General features: G+C 52.1%; 1 protein-coding gene across 2 annotated transcripts in view; it reads left to right on the plus strand.

Moving 5' to 3' along the window:
* Nucleotides 1-18692, plus strand: part of BRAP (BRCA1 associated protein) — a 92729-nt gene that overhangs the window by 67699 nt on the left and 6338 nt on the right. For both annotated transcript variants that reach the window (XM_078780788.1, XM_078780789.1), the window contains exon 13: nt 8282-8462. In XM_078780788.1, the coding sequence (XP_078636914.1) occupies nt 8282-8462 (181 nt within the window). The remainder of the gene's footprint in view (nt 1-8281; nt 8463-18692) is intronic.

Genomic DNA, 18692 nt, shown 5'->3' on the forward strand with positions numbered 1-18692 from the left:
CGGCAAGCCGGCTCGTCGGGGTGGCGGCCGGGAACCCTCCCGCCCACCCGCCCGGCGCCCGCGACGCAGTTTCCTTCCCGGAGGCTGCCGGGTCGGCGCGACTGGCAGCGGCGACGCCGCGTCGCCCGGTCCCGATGCGTCGACCGGAGCCCCCGCCGGACCCGGCCTGGTGTTATTTCCACGCCAGGTTCGGGCGGCAGGCCCGATCATGTCAACCCCCGTGCACGTTCGGCAAGTCGGGAAACGAGCGGGCCGGCGTTCCCTACCAGCAATGAACGCCGGCCGTTCCGGAAATCTGCTATTCATCGCGGACCAAGCGTCGGGGCGGCGCTTTCTCTGCGACACCGGCGCCCAGCTGAGCGTCATTCCCGCTTCGGCGGAGGACAGGCGGGCCGCCGTTTGCGGCCCCTCCTTAATCGCGGCCAACGGCTCTGCCATCCGCACCTTCGGCCCACGCACCATCGCCCTCCGCTTCGGCAGCCAGCTCTTTCACTGGGAGTTCGTGACGGCGGACGTCCCCATGGCTTTGCTCGGGGCCGATTTTCTGTGCGCCCACGGGCTGATGGTCGACGTGAAACGCCGGCGTCTCGTCAACGCCGAAACTTTCAGCTCCCTGGCATGCGCTTTGAGCCGTTCCGCGCCCACCGAGTTTTCCTGCGCCCTCCCATTGGCAGACGACTTCGCACGTCTCCTCGCGGAGTTCCTGGCCCTCACGCGACCGACGTTTTCGGCCATCGCGGTGCGTCACAGCATCGAGCATCACATCCCCACTACGGGCCCGCCGGTGTACGCCCGGGCTCGCTGTCTCGATCCCGCCAAACTCGCCGTCGCCAAGGCCGAGTTCGCCGCGCTGGAGCGCCTCGGCATCGTGCGGCGCTCCGACAGCGCCTGGGCCTCGCCGCTGCACATCGTCCCGAAGCCGGGGGGCGGATGGCGGCCATGCGGCGACTACCGCCGCCTTAACGACGCCACTACCCCCGACAGGTACCCCGTCCCACACATCCAGGATTTTTCCGCCCGGTTGGCGGGGCGGACCATTTTTTCAAAAGTGGACCTGATTCGGGGGTACCACCAGGTGCCCGTCTGGCCGGCCGACATCCCAAAGACAGCCGTTATTACACCTTTCGGCCTCTTTGAATTCCTCCGGATGCCCTTCGGCCTCAAAAACGCGGCACAGGCGTTCCAGCGCCTGATGGACAGCGGTGCTGCGCGACTTGCCGTTCCTCTACACCTACCTGGACGACATCCTCGTCACCAGCACGTCCAGAGCCGAGCACCTCCTCCACCTCCGGACACTGTTCGGCCGCCTCAGCGAGCACGGACTGATCGTCAACCCGGCCAAATGTCACTTTGGTGCGGCGACGATCGACTTTTTGGGCCACCGCATCACCCGGACCGGCGCCGTGCCGCTACCGGCCAAAGTCGAGGCCATCGCCACTTTCCCGCGCCCCCGCTTCGTCAAGGCGCTGCAGGAGTTCCTCGGGATGGTGAACTTTTATCACCGCTTCGTGCCCCGAGCTGCGCAACTCATGCGGCCCTTGTACACCGCCCTCTGCGGCCAGCCGGCGAAACGCGACGTTGTCTGGTCCATGGACATGGACGCTGCTTTTACCGGCGCAAAACGGGCCCTCACCAACGCCACGCTGCTGGCCCACCCGGTACCCCAGGCTCCCATCGCCCTCACCACGGACGCCTCCGACTACACCGTGGGTGCGGTCCATGAACAATGGGTAAACGGGGCCTGGCAGCCGCTCGCGTTCTTCAGCCGGCAACACCTGCCCAACGAGTTGAAGTACAGCACCTTCGACCGCGAGCTCCTCGGGCTGTACCTGGCCGTCCGCCATTTTCGCCACCTCCTGGAGGGCCGCCCGTTCACGGCTTTTGTCGACCACAAGCCGTTGGTTTTCGCCATGGCCAAGGTCACGGAGCCATGGTCGGCCCGCCAGCAGCGCCACCTCTCCGCCGTGTCGGAGTACACCACGGACATCCGGCACGTTGCCGGGAAGGACAACGCCGTGGCCGACTGCCTTTCTCGAGCCGGCGCCAACGCCGTCCACCTCGGCGTCGATTTCGCCCTAATGGCAACGGACCAGGCCACCGACGGCACGGTGCAGGCGCTCCGGGTGGCGGACACGGGCCTCCGCTTGGCTGACGTCCCCTTCGCAGACACGGTCCTGCTGTGCGACATCTCCTAAGGCCGACCTCGCCCCGTTGTGCCGGTCACCTGGCGGCGGCGCATTTTTGCTTCGCTCCACGGCCTCTCTCACCCGGGCCGGAAGGCGTCCCAAAGGCTGGTGGCGGCACGTTTCGTCTGGCATGGGCTGCGACGGGACGTCCGCGACTGGCCCAACGCCTGCACACCCTGCCAGCGGGCCAAGGTCCACCGTCATACCCAGGCCCCGCTGGCTCCCTTCACCGTGCCCGAGCGACGGTTCGACCACGTCCACGTGGACCTGGTGGGTCCCCTTCCCCCATCGCAGGGGTTCACCGACCTGCTTACCATGGTGGGCAGGACCACCAGGTGGCCGGAGGCCGTGCCCCTCGCCTCCACCACCACCGCCGACGTGGCCCAGGCGTTCATCGCCACCTGGGTCGCGCGTTTCGGCGCACCAGTGGACATCTCGTCGGACTGCGGCCCACAGTTCACGTCTGAACTATGGGGCGCGGTCGCCCGCACGTTGGGCGTTACCCTGCACCACACCACGGCCTACCACCCCCAAGCCAACGGGTTGTGCGAGCGGTTCCACCGCTCCATGAAGGCCGCACTCATGGCCGGCCTCCAGGACGACGGCTGGGCCGACCGGCTCCCGTGTGTCCTTTTGGGCCTCCGCACGGCTCCCAAAGAGGACCTCCAGGCGTCCACCGCCGACCTGGTGTACGGCCAGGCCCTCCGCGTACCGGGCGAGTTCATTCCCGACGCCACCAGCCCCTGGTCCGCCGCGCGCCAGCGCACGGACTTCCAGGAGGCCGCCCGACGTTTCGCCCCGGTGCCCACGTCCCGCCACGGCGACCCCCAATCCTACGTCCCCCCAGCACTCCGCATGGCGGAGTACGTCTTCGTGCGCCACGACGCGCACCGGGGGCCGCTCCGGCCACCATACGACGGACCCTTCCGGGTCCTACGACGGGACAACAAGTCCATCGTCAACATCGGCGGCCTGGCGGACCAGATTTCGCTGGACCGCCTCAAGCCGGCCCACATGGACGTCGGCCAGCCGCCACGGCTGGCTCTCCCACCGCGGCGCGGCCGCCCCCCGTCCACTGCACCCCACCGTCTGACCACCCGCCACCACACCGGACCCCCACCCCCCCCCCCCCCCCCCCCCCCGCGACTGGCCATGGGTCGTTTTGGTCGGGTCATCCGGACCCCCCTCAGGTTGACCTTCCTGGATCAAGTCCATTCTGGGGGGGCGTGTGTAGTGACCCATGGGTCCCCCAAGCGAGACCAGCAACAGAATCTCCTTGCTCCAGCCGGTGACGTAACCGACGGGCAAGCCACGGCGCCGGGGTGGCCGGTCACGTGAGCACCAAAGCGTGCTGCGCGTGCGGTTATAATCCTTTGCACCTGTTGGTCACGTGACCACCAAAGCGCGCCTCGCCTGAGAGGCGGGGCTTTCGGTTTCGGTTGTGCTTTCTGGTTGTGATATATATGCAGCCCGATAAACGGGCTTTTCAGAGTTCCCGAGTTGGTTTTTACAATAAACATCTTCTCGGACGAGTTTGTGTCTTGCCCGTCACTTCGTCCGTCTCAAGCAAGAGCCCTGCTCTTTAATGCATGGTATTAAAGACGTTCATGCACATTGCATGCTGTTTGTTGTTGGTGCCAAGGAACCTTGTTTGTTTTTTTTCTCAATATAAACTTTGCAGGTATACATGTGTGTGCCATTAGATTCATTAATCGGTCATAGTTTGTTTTTTCAGTATTACCGAAGTGTTGGCTCGGTCATCTTATGATGAATCTTACTAAAACTGGACATTGAGGTGTCCATTTTTCAACAATGAAGGTTCCGGCTCCAAAGAAAGCCATGAACATGTGTTTGGCCATGTATGGGGAAGGCCGTTGCATTTTAGAGTGGGCAAATGGGTGGTTGGATTTTATCATGGGCACTACTCCCTTAAAGATTACCCTGGCTTGTGATTGCTGTTGAGTGTGACTGACCCACCAACTGTGGCCCAGGTTTGAGGCATCATGCATGCAGGATCGCTGTGTTGAGGTCACAAAAATATCGACAGAGCCTGGAATTTTTCAAGCCAAGTGTTGGCTTAACGGTTAGGGTGCCGGCTTAGGATCCTAGGATCCTCGGTTCGAATCCCGGTCGATCGCTGAATTAACACCAGGGGGGTTGACTCAGCCTGTCATCCTTCCGAGGTCGGCAAATTGACTACCAGCTTGCTGGGATGAATGACCACGGTGCATACACCGTATCCCTGCGCATCGTAAGAGCGTGACCAAGGGTTGGCGTCAGGAAGGGCATCCGGCCATAAAAAAACATTGCCTCAAATAGGGAACCATGATCGTCATGGGGCCCGCAAGGCTAACCCCCGCTCTAGCGGGGAAAATGGCCTTAAAACGATCATTCATTCATTCATTCCACAAACACTTGGATGTGTCTAAGTTCTCAGAAAGGTGGTGGTCCCAAAGCCTCAGCGCTCCCAGTTCAGATCAGCAGCTGGTATCCTATTCTCAGTTTACTGAACAGTTAAAAGCAGGTCCATCTCACTTTATTGCTCGATTGGTACCTGCGACAAAATGTGGCTTCACTACCACTGTGCAGCTGGAGAGGTTCGCCTTTGTGTGGTGGCTCCGACTTCAAGAAGAAGCAGACAAGATGATCCTCATCATCCTCCCCGTTGCTTGCCTTCTACTATGGAGGAACTACAGATGCCGGCTTGAGTGAAGGCACAAAGCTGCATTCTTGGAGATGGCATTACATTCTTTCATTTTTCTGACATATTCAGTCATCTCCAGCCCCTTGATCTTCTTCTACTTGCTGGGGACATTGAACCCAATGTTGGTTCACTCATATACATCTTCCCTACAGGCAACATTAGAGTCACCGTTCTCTGCACGATATGTAACAAATGGCTCCATCTCAAATGTACAAACCCACCTTCATACAAAGATTGACTCGTAATGGACTTGTTGCTGTAGTATACAACACCTCCCTTCAGTCATTCAGTCTACCCCACAATCACGAACCAATGCGTTCCACCTGAACATTCTACAGCTCAAGATAAACGGCATTCAAAACAAAATAAGAAAACTCATAAATAAACACGAAATAGACTTTGCACTCATTCCAAAAAAACGAAACTCTTCCACATCTTCCCAAACCACTTTTCATGAGTAAGGATCGAACAGGTAATACGGGTGGTGGAGGGCTCCTCACCTTAATGCACAAAAACACAATATATCCCAACACAAAACACCCCTCCTGGTTAACCAATTATAACCAATACACAAGAGGTACACAAATTCCAGAACAAAAATATCATTTAACTACCCTTAATGATCACAACTCACCCACTTGACTCCCTCTCTTCCCCGAGGACTCTCCCACATCTCCTGATATTACTCTATGCCCCCCCCCCCCCCCCCACCCATACTCAAGACTACCACATACCGGCACACTACTTCTGCCCTTTCATCGGATCACCGACCCATCATTCATCAACTCAACCCCAAATCCATTCCTCAAGATCACAGAAGAGCATTTATATAACAACTTCTCCTCGCTCTCTGCAGTCTGCAGCCTCCTCACTCTCTACAGACCTGGACAAAATCACAGACTGGTCAAACAAGCGGAACATGTCTTTCAATCCTGACAAATCTCACACTCGCTGTCTCTCCGAAAAGACCGACTGGACAACCCTCCCATCTACTTTCTGAACAATCCTCTCCAAGAAGTTCTGTCACTCAAGCTTTTGGGTCTCACTATCTGCCATGATCTTTCCTGGGAAAACCACATTTCCAAGCTGGCCTCCAAAGCCAGTTGCAGACTGGGCATCCTCCGTCATGCGAAGTCCTTCCTTGGCACACCTGAGCTCCTCACCACGTACAAGGCTTTCATCCGCAGCTCAATGGAATACTGTTCCCCCCTCTGGGCTGGTGCTCCTGCCTCACATCTAACTCATCTTCATGCTGTTGAAACCAAAGCGTTCAGAATCATTGGAATCTACCGCGATGAAGCTAACTCCGAGGGCCTTTCACTCACTCACCGCAGGCAGGTTGGTGGTCTTTCTGTCTTCTACCGACTCCTCTCCGGCCTTGCTCCTCCAGCTCTCTCTGGGCTGTCCCCCAAATATTCCTAAAGGTCGCACAAGATCTGCCTGCAACCCTCTTATGGTTAAACTGCAAAAATCGAGACTCTCTGCTCACCATCACTCTTTCATGCCTCTTTTCTCCCGCCTCTGGGACAAACTCCCCCACTCCCTTCAATCCCACTCCTCCCTCCAGGTCTTTAAAACAGCTGTTCACCACCATATCTTATCTTCCCCCATCCAAAACCTTGATCTTTTCTACCCCCGCTAATTTCACCCCAAATCCTCTTTTTTGAAATACCAACTTCTTTCCTGGAAGTCCTTGGTGTCCTTGTGTTTATACTTCTCCCACCCACCCCCCCCTTCCCACGCCACCTCCCCCCAAGCCCCCTCCCTCTCACACATTCCCGATGTCCCTCACAAATGTTGTGTTTATGTGCTTCCCCTTCTCTCCCCATCTTGTCTACCGCTCCCCTTTTTATATACTTTGGTTGTTTGTCTGTTTGATTTGTTTGTGTGATAAATGTTAGCTCTTTCACGAGCCTCGATTATGTATACAAAAATAAAATAAAATGACGGCAGACTGATGTAGCAGAATCCCCAAAATTGCATAAAGAAGAGTCAATTATGCATTGTTGTCAGGAAGAAGAGTTCTCAAATCTTTAAAACATTGGTTACTTATTAAAATGATGATTTATTCTCCTCTTCTTCCTTTTACAAGGGGTGAAGCCTGATGGCACCAAGCTCCTGCCCTGCCCTGACCACAATACTCCTTCACTCCCCTCTGTCCTCAGCCAACTCTCTCCACCCTCCAACCACCACCACCATCTTATTGATATCTTTCTTCACACAATCCTCCCATCTCAACCGTGGTCTACCTCTTTTCCACCTACCTTGTTCCATCAACCTATCTGCTCTCTTTGCATTCTCTCTTCTCCCACTTGTTGAAAGTCTGGATGCCGATCTGGCCTATCAGTGGAATGCAAAACGTAAACTGTTCAGCCTGGTGGAAGTATGCGCTCTGCCGAGTGCAGTTCTAGTTCCATGGCATAGGTTATGTTTTCACCCGTCCGTTTGTCTGCGAACAGAATTTCACAAAAGGTTGTGGACGGATTCGGACGAAATTTGGTGGAGATGTTATGTGTGTGACAAGGACGAAATGATTAGATTTTGGTGAAGATCCGAATCCAGATCCAGATTGGAGAATGTTTTAAATGATTGTTCACCATTGAGAGATGGGGCAAAAAATATATACAGCACAATGTATCAAAAAGTTATGGATGGATTCGGACTAAACTAGTTGGACGAGTTGGTTAGCCGATAAGAACAAGCCGATTATATTTTGGTTCGGGTCCAGATCCATATCTGGCCTGCCAGTGGGATCTAAAACGTAAACTGTTCAGTCTGATGGAGGTATGTGCGCTCTACCAATTGCCGTTCTCTACCAATTGGCTCTCTGTCATTGCCCTCACGCCCAACTAGGGGGTGTTGTTTTGCTGTGCCTTCACAGATGGCATGGTTTCACCTTCTGAACATCCCACTAGTCACCTTGACCCCAAGTCATTGAAGCATGATAACTTAAAACAATTAACTCGACGAAAACAAAACCTACACTCTGACTTGGATAACATTGCAGATCTTCCAATTCCAGAATGTTAAGAGGTCGACGTATTGATCATGGAACACAGGTTCAGTGGAAGAATATTCCATGATATTTTTGTACAAAGATAAGTAATATCGTCCTGGATGTCACGCTTTGTCTTATTGTTGGTTCCTTCCTCTGTTTGGTGTCTGTTTGCCTTCTCCATTCCTGTGCTGTGCAGTTTCTGCTTGTCCACCGGCATTCCTCCTGCACCATTTTAATGCCTCTAGGCACAGTGGAAGATTGTAAAACTTAAAATTAAATAAATTGATTTAGGAAATATTACCTTTCGTATTGAGTATTGTCTGATGTTATCTGATGATGTCTAACAGACATGCCTGTGCATTATATGAATCCGTTTTGTTTCTTCTTCATCAGAGTGACGCAACTCTCAGCTCGAAGCACCCGAGTTGTGAATGAGCTGCAAGAAGAGCTGGAGCTTGGTCGATGCTTGCGAGCCAATCAGACAGAGTGGGCGGAGCGAGAGGCAACGATGGAGAGGGATAGAGAGGCGGAGAGATTAGCGCATCAGGCCGAGACCTCAGAACTAAGAGAGCAGGTGCGACATATTTATCTTTCGTTCACCCCTTGTATATAGTCTGAGATGCATTGCACGGCTTAGAACTTCTGGTTTCCTTTCAATAAACAAATGTGGAGGATACTGTTACGGACACGGCTAGGATGTTGTTTGCCGAGCGGATGGCCGCCGCGCCCGAACAGTTACCCCGACTAACCCGATTCCTGAACGTTGGCCGAATTGCGCCACAGATATTCAATGGGGAAAAGACAAAGACGAAGGATGTGAAGAAGAAGAACACCAAAGCAAAAAGGTTGGAAATGCTACTAAATTTATTCCTACTATTTGCACAATCAAAGAAACCAAGGAGAAGGAAGGATAAGAAAATAAAATACAGAAGAGGAAAGGTGACACAGTGAAATTCTAGCTTATCGAAACAGGCTTAACTTATACCCTGGACAGAACAAACAAAGACGGACTCACACGAATGGGGAATGGAGGCAGGAACGATTGGCTGGACCGGGAGGAAGGTTCAGCTCGGACCACAAGCTGGAAGGCTTTGCAGGGCGCGCAGCAAACCGGGCCTCGTCAGGCTGGGAGCGAGCAGGGTGACGTCGTGCACTTCTCTCAAGGCTTCCCCGCGCTTCTTGTTTCGCACTTCTGTCAAAGGCTTCCCCGCGCTTCTCGTTTCGCACTTCTGTCAAAGGCTTCCCCGCGCTTCTCGTTTCGCACTTCTGTCAAAGGCTTCCCCGCGCTTCTCTCGCACTTCTGTCCAACGGCTTCCGCGCGCCTCTCGTTTCAGAACTCAGAACTCATCTTCTGCTCATCTCAACTGCGTGGGCAGCGTCCCGCGGCGGGTTATATAGGCCCCGCCCTTCACCCTTTGCGAACCTCCCCCAAGCGTTCTCTCTCCGCCCTCTCAAGCCAAACCCCTCGTTCTGGGTTGGATGAGCGGGGCCGACTTACTCCTCCCCTCTATGACGAGGTGGAGACCCGCCCTTCTTCTCCGAGCCGGAGCACATGGCAATGGCGGCACGGAGGGAACAGTTGGCAATTGTTGGAAGGGGAAGGTGAATGAAAGGGGATCTACTCTTATTCCACTTGGTGCAATGGAGTATTTAAATTAATGGAAGACACAGCCTTACACTAATACACATAATAAGGATATAACTACTGAACAGGGATATATGGTGTCCTTCGTGTATGTTTTATGGAATTAATTACGGGAACGCCCTTTGACCTTTATACACAGACTGGAGGCAGGAGGGTCCAGAATAAAGCAATAAAAAAACACAATCCTCATATCCACAACACTGCACCCTCCTCCCCTTAGGCACGTCCCGGGCCTATGAACTTTTACCTTAGTGTGGCACGTAGGTGTAGTTCCCTCTACATTTAACCTGACCCTGAGTGCGACAGTTTTAAAACATAAATAAATATGTCCCGCTGCTCCATTGCACCCTGCCTAACAGATTCACGCCCACAGCTAACCGAATTGCGGAATTGTCTTCAAACTAAACATATACGGTGGGGAGCATTATTTAGTTGACGACTCTACTTTATTTCCAAAACGCAACCCAGGACCTATGATCGTTCTTTTGGGGGGGGGGGGGGGGGGGAGACAGTCTGCCCTGCATCGATGCACCATGAAAGCACCCAAAAAACGCACCAAAGCACCATCAAGCACCAAACGGTGCTCAGTCACCACAATTCCCAATAAAATAACCAAACAAACCCAAACCCTGCTGGTGGTCTCTTGCTCTTCGGCTCCCTCTGCTGGCTATTGCTATATTCCTGTGGTTGTCATCTTCTTTGCTGGCGGCCTATTTGCAATAAAATAAAATGCACCCAACGTGTCCATTCCTTTTTATTTATTTATGGCCCACAGGGCCGACTACGTGTGGTTCACCTGTGGGGCATCGGTGCCCTGTGACCAAGGTCCGCCAGCAAGATTTCGGGCCTTCAAGGCCGGTTCCAGCAGAGGGGCCATGCCCCAACCCATGGGGTCCATAAGTGGTGCTCAGCCACAGACATGTGGTCCATAAGGTGGTGCATCGATGCAGACAGCTGTGGTTGCGAGAGGTTCGGGCGCCCAATGGCGGACTCTCGCACGCTCCCCTCGGCGCCCAGTGGCGCACGGTCCTCATGTGGGAGACAAGGGGGGAAAAGACAGATGAGCGAGGGGTAAGGTCTCAAGGGTACACACTACACATCAATACAGGCAATGCAAGGCGAAGTGCGTACGGAGAGCGAAGTGAGAAAGCTCGTCCCTACCGTACGTCACCCCCCCGTCACCTGCTCTACCCTTGCCCTTACCCCATATTTACAAAATCTACACCTTTACAAATTCGTCACTACTGTCACGTCTTCCCCATATTTCTCCTATACCAAATTCATCTCCACAATCCCTCTAACCAAAATTTGCCATCACCCAATTCATCATCAATCCTCATAAGGAGGAAGAGATGGAACACAGCACAATGTCACACCCACGTCATGATGCGTCTCACAATCCAAAACATTTGCACATTAAAATAATAAAAACATGGCATGGTGTGGAGTAGCGTCACCTCAGGTGAGTGGATGCAGATGGTGCGAGGAGATCCTTAATCCTAACTACTTCCTAAATGACTTTAACACACTTTACACTACACGGGGTCTTTCCCTGCCAAACCATTGGCCATCTTACTCGATGTGGTTTTAAGAACCAAATTCCCATTGACCAAACTGTGGTGCTTCCTCAATTTGGGGTCTCACTCCCCCGATGCAGCTCCCTGTGCCCTTGCACAATTTCAGGACTGGGGCGTGTAGCTCTCCCAGCAGGTCTACCCACCTGCACACCTCCACCACTGTAGTTGCCTCCGAGCTTACCTGCTCCTCACCTAACCTATCTAACTGGGGAAGGCCCCTCCTGGCTCTGTCACCCCTTGGTGCCCTCTGGCACTGGGCTACCCGGGTCCGTCCTCCGGATCCTCGGGCCCCATCCACAACAACTACCGGCTCCCAGAGCCCACCTGCGGCCTCACCTGGCCGACATCCTCACAGTGGTGGAGTGCCCAAACCAACTACACACACTAACAGGCTACACGCCCAGCCATTTCCACGACACTAATGCACCCATCACTACACTCCTGTGCAACTACGCGCACCACAGATGCCAATATCCAACCACAATTTACCTGTACCCTCTACCTAACTCTTACACTACCCTCCCCGGGTATTCGTGATGGGGGTCCATCCTCCTATCCCCCATCCACACCTTCGCACCATCCACTCCACTCCACAGTTTCCACCATACTCACTCCACGACCATCCATTCCAATACTCCATATATTCCACACTCCATATATTCCACACTCCATGTAATCCACACAACCATTCTCCATACACCTGTCGTTGCACACCTGTGCAATCACCCCTGGTGCCACCTGCACCCTCCTTCCTTCCTGGACCATTTGGTCAACACAACACGCATCACCATCACTCACTCATACACTGCGCCATACACCTGTCCAGTTGCACACCTGTGCAATCACACCTTTTAACCATACACACGGCATCATCTGAACTACCTGTTGCCCTGCTAACTTAGTGCTCCCCGTCTTCCCTTTAAACTAAGCACAAACCACGTCATTATCATCCAAATAATCTACCTGCGTCCCCACTACAGGTATCATTGTCACTACCTAACCTTAACGTTACCTGAGGTCATCTTCTCTGGATCCCTATCATTATATCCCAACCCTCCTGGGCTAGTTTTCACTGCCATAAACCCCATAAAACTAGTGCTCCTTTGCCCCCGTTGTGAGAGATGGCAGAGTTGCCATCCCACCACATCGGGCATCTCTCACTACCAATTTTGCACACCAAATTCCAGCTAATTAAAAATTTGCCAATCACTATACTAATTATCTGCCAATCATCACTCTGCCAATCCTTTGCCAATCATCAAATTTTGCTTTTTTTTCTAATTTCGGGTCCAAAACACTATCCTCATCATTACAGTCTACTCACTAGTGCCTCTCGGTGCGCCAATTCATCTCTAAAGCCCGGCTTCGTAAAGCCGAGCAATGAATGCGGGTTGCTTGGTGCTGGCGGCTGAATCCGTCCGGCACTCGGTGCAGGGAAGGAGGTTTACCCGGGCCGAGATCCCACGCACCACCTCAGCACGGAGCCATCCAATGGCCCGATCTCGACCTGCCGGAACGCCTCAACCAAAAGGGGTCGCCATAACGACCCTTCCTACCGGGCCGCCCGTTCCGCCTAGCGGAGCACGGACGCGGCCGGTCACAGCGAGGCCCGGCGTGGATCTCGCACGGCGGTTCTTTCGAAGCCGCCGCGGATCCCCGCGGCACACCTAGCTGCCCGGCACGCACCGAGGGCCTGATTCGGCTATACGTCGCTCTAACCGCTAACCCGGTTCGCGTCGATGCTCCGCTTGCATGCTCACACCCCGCAGCCCGTTCCTTGCGCACATATCCAGCCGTTCCCATGCTGCTAGTCATTGCACCTTCCCTTACACACCCAGGTACACTCATTCCGCTTACAGACTTTGTCACACACCTGACCACCGCACACCTTTGCACACACTCGTCGTTCGCACACCTCACCAACACACCTCTTCGCGCCCCCTCCTCGGTCACCTCCTCTGTGACAACCACAGGTGTGCTCTTACTTGCACACCCAACCACGTGCCTCACTACTAACTCAAGTGTGCATTCCCACACACGCTCTACCATTCCAGGGGTGCATCCTTCCATTCCAGGTGTACATCCTCTCTCACCTGCCACAACCAACTCACGCTCCGTGTCACTCTCACCTCCACACTCGGTCACGCACTCACCCTTACTCTCGCCAGCGCACTCTTTCCTCATGCCCCCGTCCGTTACACACCTTTCTCGCGCATCCTCTTGCGCACACTCTCCCGTTACCCCCTCCGTAACACTCACCACAGGTGTGCACTCTCTCGTTACATCCTCTGTAACACTCCCCACTATGCGCTTCCATGTGCTCCCTCGCACACGCGCTACGACCAACTCACTCTCGACAGCACACTCACTCCTCGGCGCGCACTTTTTCCTCACACACCCCAGAGTCGGACATTCTCGCACACCTCCTCTCTCGTACTCCGTACCTGTCACACACTTCATCAGCGGCCTCTCACGAACACCCGGATCCAAATCAACCCCCAAGCCGCCTGAAGCTTCCCTCACACCATATACATTTCCGAATATATCGCCACTCACCTTGGCACCTCGTCGCCGCACCTCCTTCGCCACCTGCAAACTCTTTATTTGGTTAGTGAGCACATCATCATGATTTGAACACTGAACTTGTACATATTCCATGACCTCCTCCTGTATTTCTCTCTTAGTTTCCGTCTGTCTCTTCTTAATTTCACTCACCTCCTCTTCCACCTCCTCTAATTTTTGCTTCACCTCTTTTATTTCCCGATGCGTCTCCTCAATTTCGTCCTCTAAGGCTACCTTGACCGTTTCTATGTGCGTCCTCACCTCCCGGTCCTTTGTCTCCATTGCCTCAGTCACCTCGTCCAACCTCGTTGTCAGTCCCTCACGTACCATCTGACATTCCCTCTTCGTCGCTATCAAGTCGTTTTTTAGTTCTTTTTTGTGTCGCTTTTAGCCCCCCGATTATTGCAGTGTTCTTTTCCACCTGGTCCACGAGTTCCTTTTGTCCCACTGTCAGCTGTTCTACTCCCCTCGTCAGACCCTCTATGCCCCCCTGTAACCTAGCCGTATTATTCCTCACCTCTTCCTCACCTCTTTCTCCATACGCTTCTCACCTCGCTTTACCTCCTCGCGTACCCCCGAGACCTCCTCGCATACACCTCGTCGTATCTCCTCCTTCATCTCCTCCTTCATCTCCTCCTTCATCTCCTCCTTCATCTCCTCCTTCATCTCCTCCTTTAACTCCTCCTTCATCTCCTCCTTCATCTCCTCCTTCATCTCCTCCTTCATCTCCTCCTTCATCTCCTCCTTCATCTCCTCCATCTCTTTAGTAGATGCCGCCCTCATTTGTTCTAATTCATCCCTCTGAGCATCCAATTTACCTTCTAGCCCGATTTTCACCTCCTCTATCTGGTTCCCCATTTGTTTGATTTCCCGGGCGGATTGCTCCCCTATCTCCCACAATTTGCCTTCCATCTTATCTTCTAGCCCCGTTATCCCATTCTTCACCTCTTTTATCCCGTTGTCTAACCCCTCAAATGTATTGTCCAACCCCTCAAATTTATTGTCTAACCCCTCAAATTTATTGTCTAACCCCGCAAATTTATTGTCTAACCCCGCAAATTTATTGTCTAACCATTCACCGGTACCCCTCGCTTCGTCCCTCATTCTATCCATCTTTGCATCCATTTGGGTCAGGAATAACCTAAAATCAAACCCGACTGGCACAGCGGCTCCAACCGCCACCGCGGGCTCGACCCCCGCGGCGCCGCCATTTTGTTCCTCTGCAACCACGTGCGCGTGGGCGCCATTTTGCACGCCTGAGACCTCCTCAACCACCTCCTCATTGCTCTCCCCCATTTCTTCCCTCTCGTCCTGGGTTACCCCTAACCCCTCTTCTAGCTCACCCACCTGCATCCGATTGCCTTGACTAGCCATGGCGCGATTTCAAAGTTCGGGTTTTTCTAAAACAAAACAAATTTCGGCCGCTCGTAATTTTGAGCGCGTTAAGCGCGCTTCGGGTCCAATCCCACTCCTGACACCAATTGTTACGGACACGGCTAGGATGTTGTTAGCCGAGCGGATGGCCGCCGCGCCCGAACAGTTACCCCGACTAACCCGATTCCTGAACGTTGGCCGAATCGCGCCACAGATATTCAATGGGGAAAAGACAAAGACGAAGGATGTGAAGAAGAAGAACACCAAACCAAAAAGGTTGGAAATGCTACTAAATTTATTCCTACTATTTGCACAATCAAAGAAACCAAGGCGAAGGAAGGATAAGAAAATAAAATACAGAAGAGGAAAGGTGACACAGTGAAATTCTAGCTTATCTAAACAGGCTTAACTTGTACCCTGGACAGAACAAACAAAGACGGACTCACACGAAAGGGGAATGGAGGCAGGAACGATTGGCTGGACCGGGAGGAAGGTTCAGCTCGGACCACAAGCTGGAAGGCTTTGCAGGGCGCGCACAAACCGGGCCTCGTCAGGCTAGGAGCGAGCAGGGTGACGTCGTGCACTTCTCTCAAGGCTTCCCCGCACTTCTTGTTTCGCACTTCTGTCAAAGGCTTCCCCGCGCTTCTCGTTTCGCACTTCTGTCAAAGGCTTCCCCGCGCTTCTCGTTTCGCACTTCTGTCAAAGGCTTCCCAGCGCTTCTCTCGCACTTCTGTCCAACGGCTTCCGCGCGCCTCTCGTTTCAGAACTCAGAACTCAGAACTCATCTTCTGCTCATCGCATCTGCGTGGGGAGCGTCCCGCTGGTGGGTTATATAGGCCCTGCCCTTCACCCTTTGCGAACCTCCCCCAAGCGTTCTCTCTCCGCCCTCTCAAGCCAAACCCCTCGTTCTGGGTTGGATGAGCGGGGCCGACTTACTCCTCCCCTCTATGACGAGGTGGAGACCCGCCCTTCTTCTCCGAGCCAGAGCACATGGCAATGGCGGCGCGGAGGGAACAGTTGGCAATTGTTGGAAGGGGAAGGTGAATGAAAGGGGATCTACTCTTATTCCACTTGGTGCAATGGAGTATTTAAATTAATGGAAGACACAGCCTTACACTAATACACATAATAAGGATATAACTACTGAACAGGGATATATGGTGTCCTTCGTGTATGTTTTATGGAATTAATTACGGGAACGCCCTTTGACCTTTATACACAGACTGGAGGCAGGAGGGTCCAGAATAAAGCAATAAAAAACAATAAAAAAACACAATCCTCATATGCACAACAATACTTACGGAGTTAAAATTTTGCAGGATCTATCCAAAACAGACAGGCCACAGATGTGTGCATTTTATCGATGCAAGAGAGCAGGGACAGACAAGAAAGGGTTAAAAAAATGAAGTTATTATTAGTTCCGTGTGGATGAAATCTACTATAAAAGAGGGATGTCTGTCTGTCTGTCTGTGTCGCCATTTTTCTGAGGTGGCTGAACGGATCTTCGTCAAACTTTCAGAGGTTCATCAGTGAGTGCCTGGGAGTGCTTTAGGCAACAAAAAAAAACAATTTGAAAAAAAAAAAAGTTTTTTTTTGGAGTTAAAAAAAAACTAGAACGCCACTCAGTAGAGCGCATACTCCTGCCGTGGGTCAAGTTGGAATAGTACGATTTCACAAAAGCTTGAGGGAGTAGTTCAGTGACAACACAAGACAAGACAACACAAGACAGACACTGCACAGATATATATAATATATAGAATATATAGAAGATAATGTAAAAAAAAAAACAAGGCAATTTCACTTACATTTTCGGATTCAGCGTTCAATTCTATATAAGTGAGTGTATTTTGAGGCATGTGTGACTTCAAATAAAATTGTAAGCCAGGAAAAACGTTCGTTTCATTCCTTAGGGATACAACATGTAAAACTGGCCCAAACGTCAAAACAAACCTCGCTCACTTTAAGTCGTACAAGCTAAGACGACCACTCATTCTTCTGGGAAGAATCCCATGCACATGCTTGTCACACTTATAAGTCACCTAAGTCTTTATAAGTTCATCAAATACTGACACCGTGAATGACATTCGCTGAGGTAAATGTTGACATCTCTTCTGAAGTAAAAAAAAAAAAAATTTTTTACAGCATTATACGTTTCAAACGTTACATTTTATGAAACGGGGAAACCTAATACACACTTTGGTGGTTTTAAAATTACAGAATATGTCTTTAATAGAAAGAAAAAAAAAAGAACATTGAAGACGACGCTGCTAAAAAATACACCGCTCTAACGCATAACCATGAGTTTAAACTACATTTACAACAAATATGAAAACTATTTTCATATCACAATGTTAAATATAGAATATAGAGAAGATAATGTTAAAAACAAATGAGCCCTATCTTCCGATGGTAAAAAAATCCTTCAGAAAATTCCTGGATCTGGAATAATATCCTGAGCTTTACCAAAATCTAATCAATTTTTCCTTATCCCAAGGGCAATCGTCCCACCGACCTTCATCCAAATCCGTTCAGAACTTTTCCAGATATCTTATTCACGAACACACACACACACACACACACACACACACACACACACACACACACACACACACACACACACACACACACACACATACACACACACACACACACACGGACGGACACGATCGAATGCATTACTCCCTCGCGGGAGTAATAATCGCTCAATAGTGCCTCAGCTTTTTAAAATGAATGACAGTTATATACAAGTGTAGCCTGGTGTTGGCTTAGCGGTTAGGGTGCTGGCTTGGGATCCTAGGATCCTGGGTTCGAATCCCGATCGATCGTTGAATTAACGCCAAGGGGGTTGACTCAGCCTGTCATCCTTCCGAGGTCGGCAAATTGAGTACCAGCTTGTTGGGATGAATGATCACGGTTTGTACCCCGATTTAGAATAGGTGCACCGTATCCCTGCGCATCGTAAGAGCGTGACCAAGGCTTGGCGTCAGCAAGGGCATCCGGCCATAAAACATTGCCTCAAACAGGGAACCATGATTGTCATGGGGCCCGCAAGGCTAACCCCCGCTCTAGCGGGGAAAATGGCCTTAAAACGATCATTCATTCATATATACAGTTATATACAAGTGCACATTCGCATAAATAAATACAAAACAATCACCAGACATTTGAACACAAATAAATCAAACAAATCTGGAAGTGTACGAAGTTGGTGGTATGGATTCTCCTTCTTCTTCCTGATCGGCATCACACTCAACTCAGAAACATGATGAATGCCACATTCACCCACGAGCATATATGTGAACCCCCTTCCCTCCTGCCTTCCCCCCTTCCCTCCCCCTTCCCCTTCCCCCCCACCCCCTTCTCCCCCCTCCTTCCCTCCCCTTCCCCTCCCCTTCCACTTCCCCCCCACCCCGCCCATCGTCACCGGGTACTTCTGCTAGTACTCCATAAAATGGGGGAAGACGACCCCCTTAGAGCATGATGGAAGTCGGCACTTGGTCCACAATATGCTCGAATCGTCGGTACTATGTGGCGGTGTGTGAAGTTTTCAACAAAAAGTGATCTTTGATAAATAAAAAAAGTCTACTTACAGACTGGTTTAACCGTTTTGTACCCCATTCCGTGGGTCACCATTTTAAAGAATATC

The sequence above is a fragment of the Myxine glutinosa genome, chromosome 6, assembly GCF_964187855.1.
Source record: "Myxine glutinosa chromosome 6, kmMyxGlut1.1, whole genome shotgun sequence".
Taxonomy (NCBI): Eukaryota; Metazoa; Chordata; class Myxini; order Myxiniformes; family Myxinidae; genus Myxine; species Myxine glutinosa.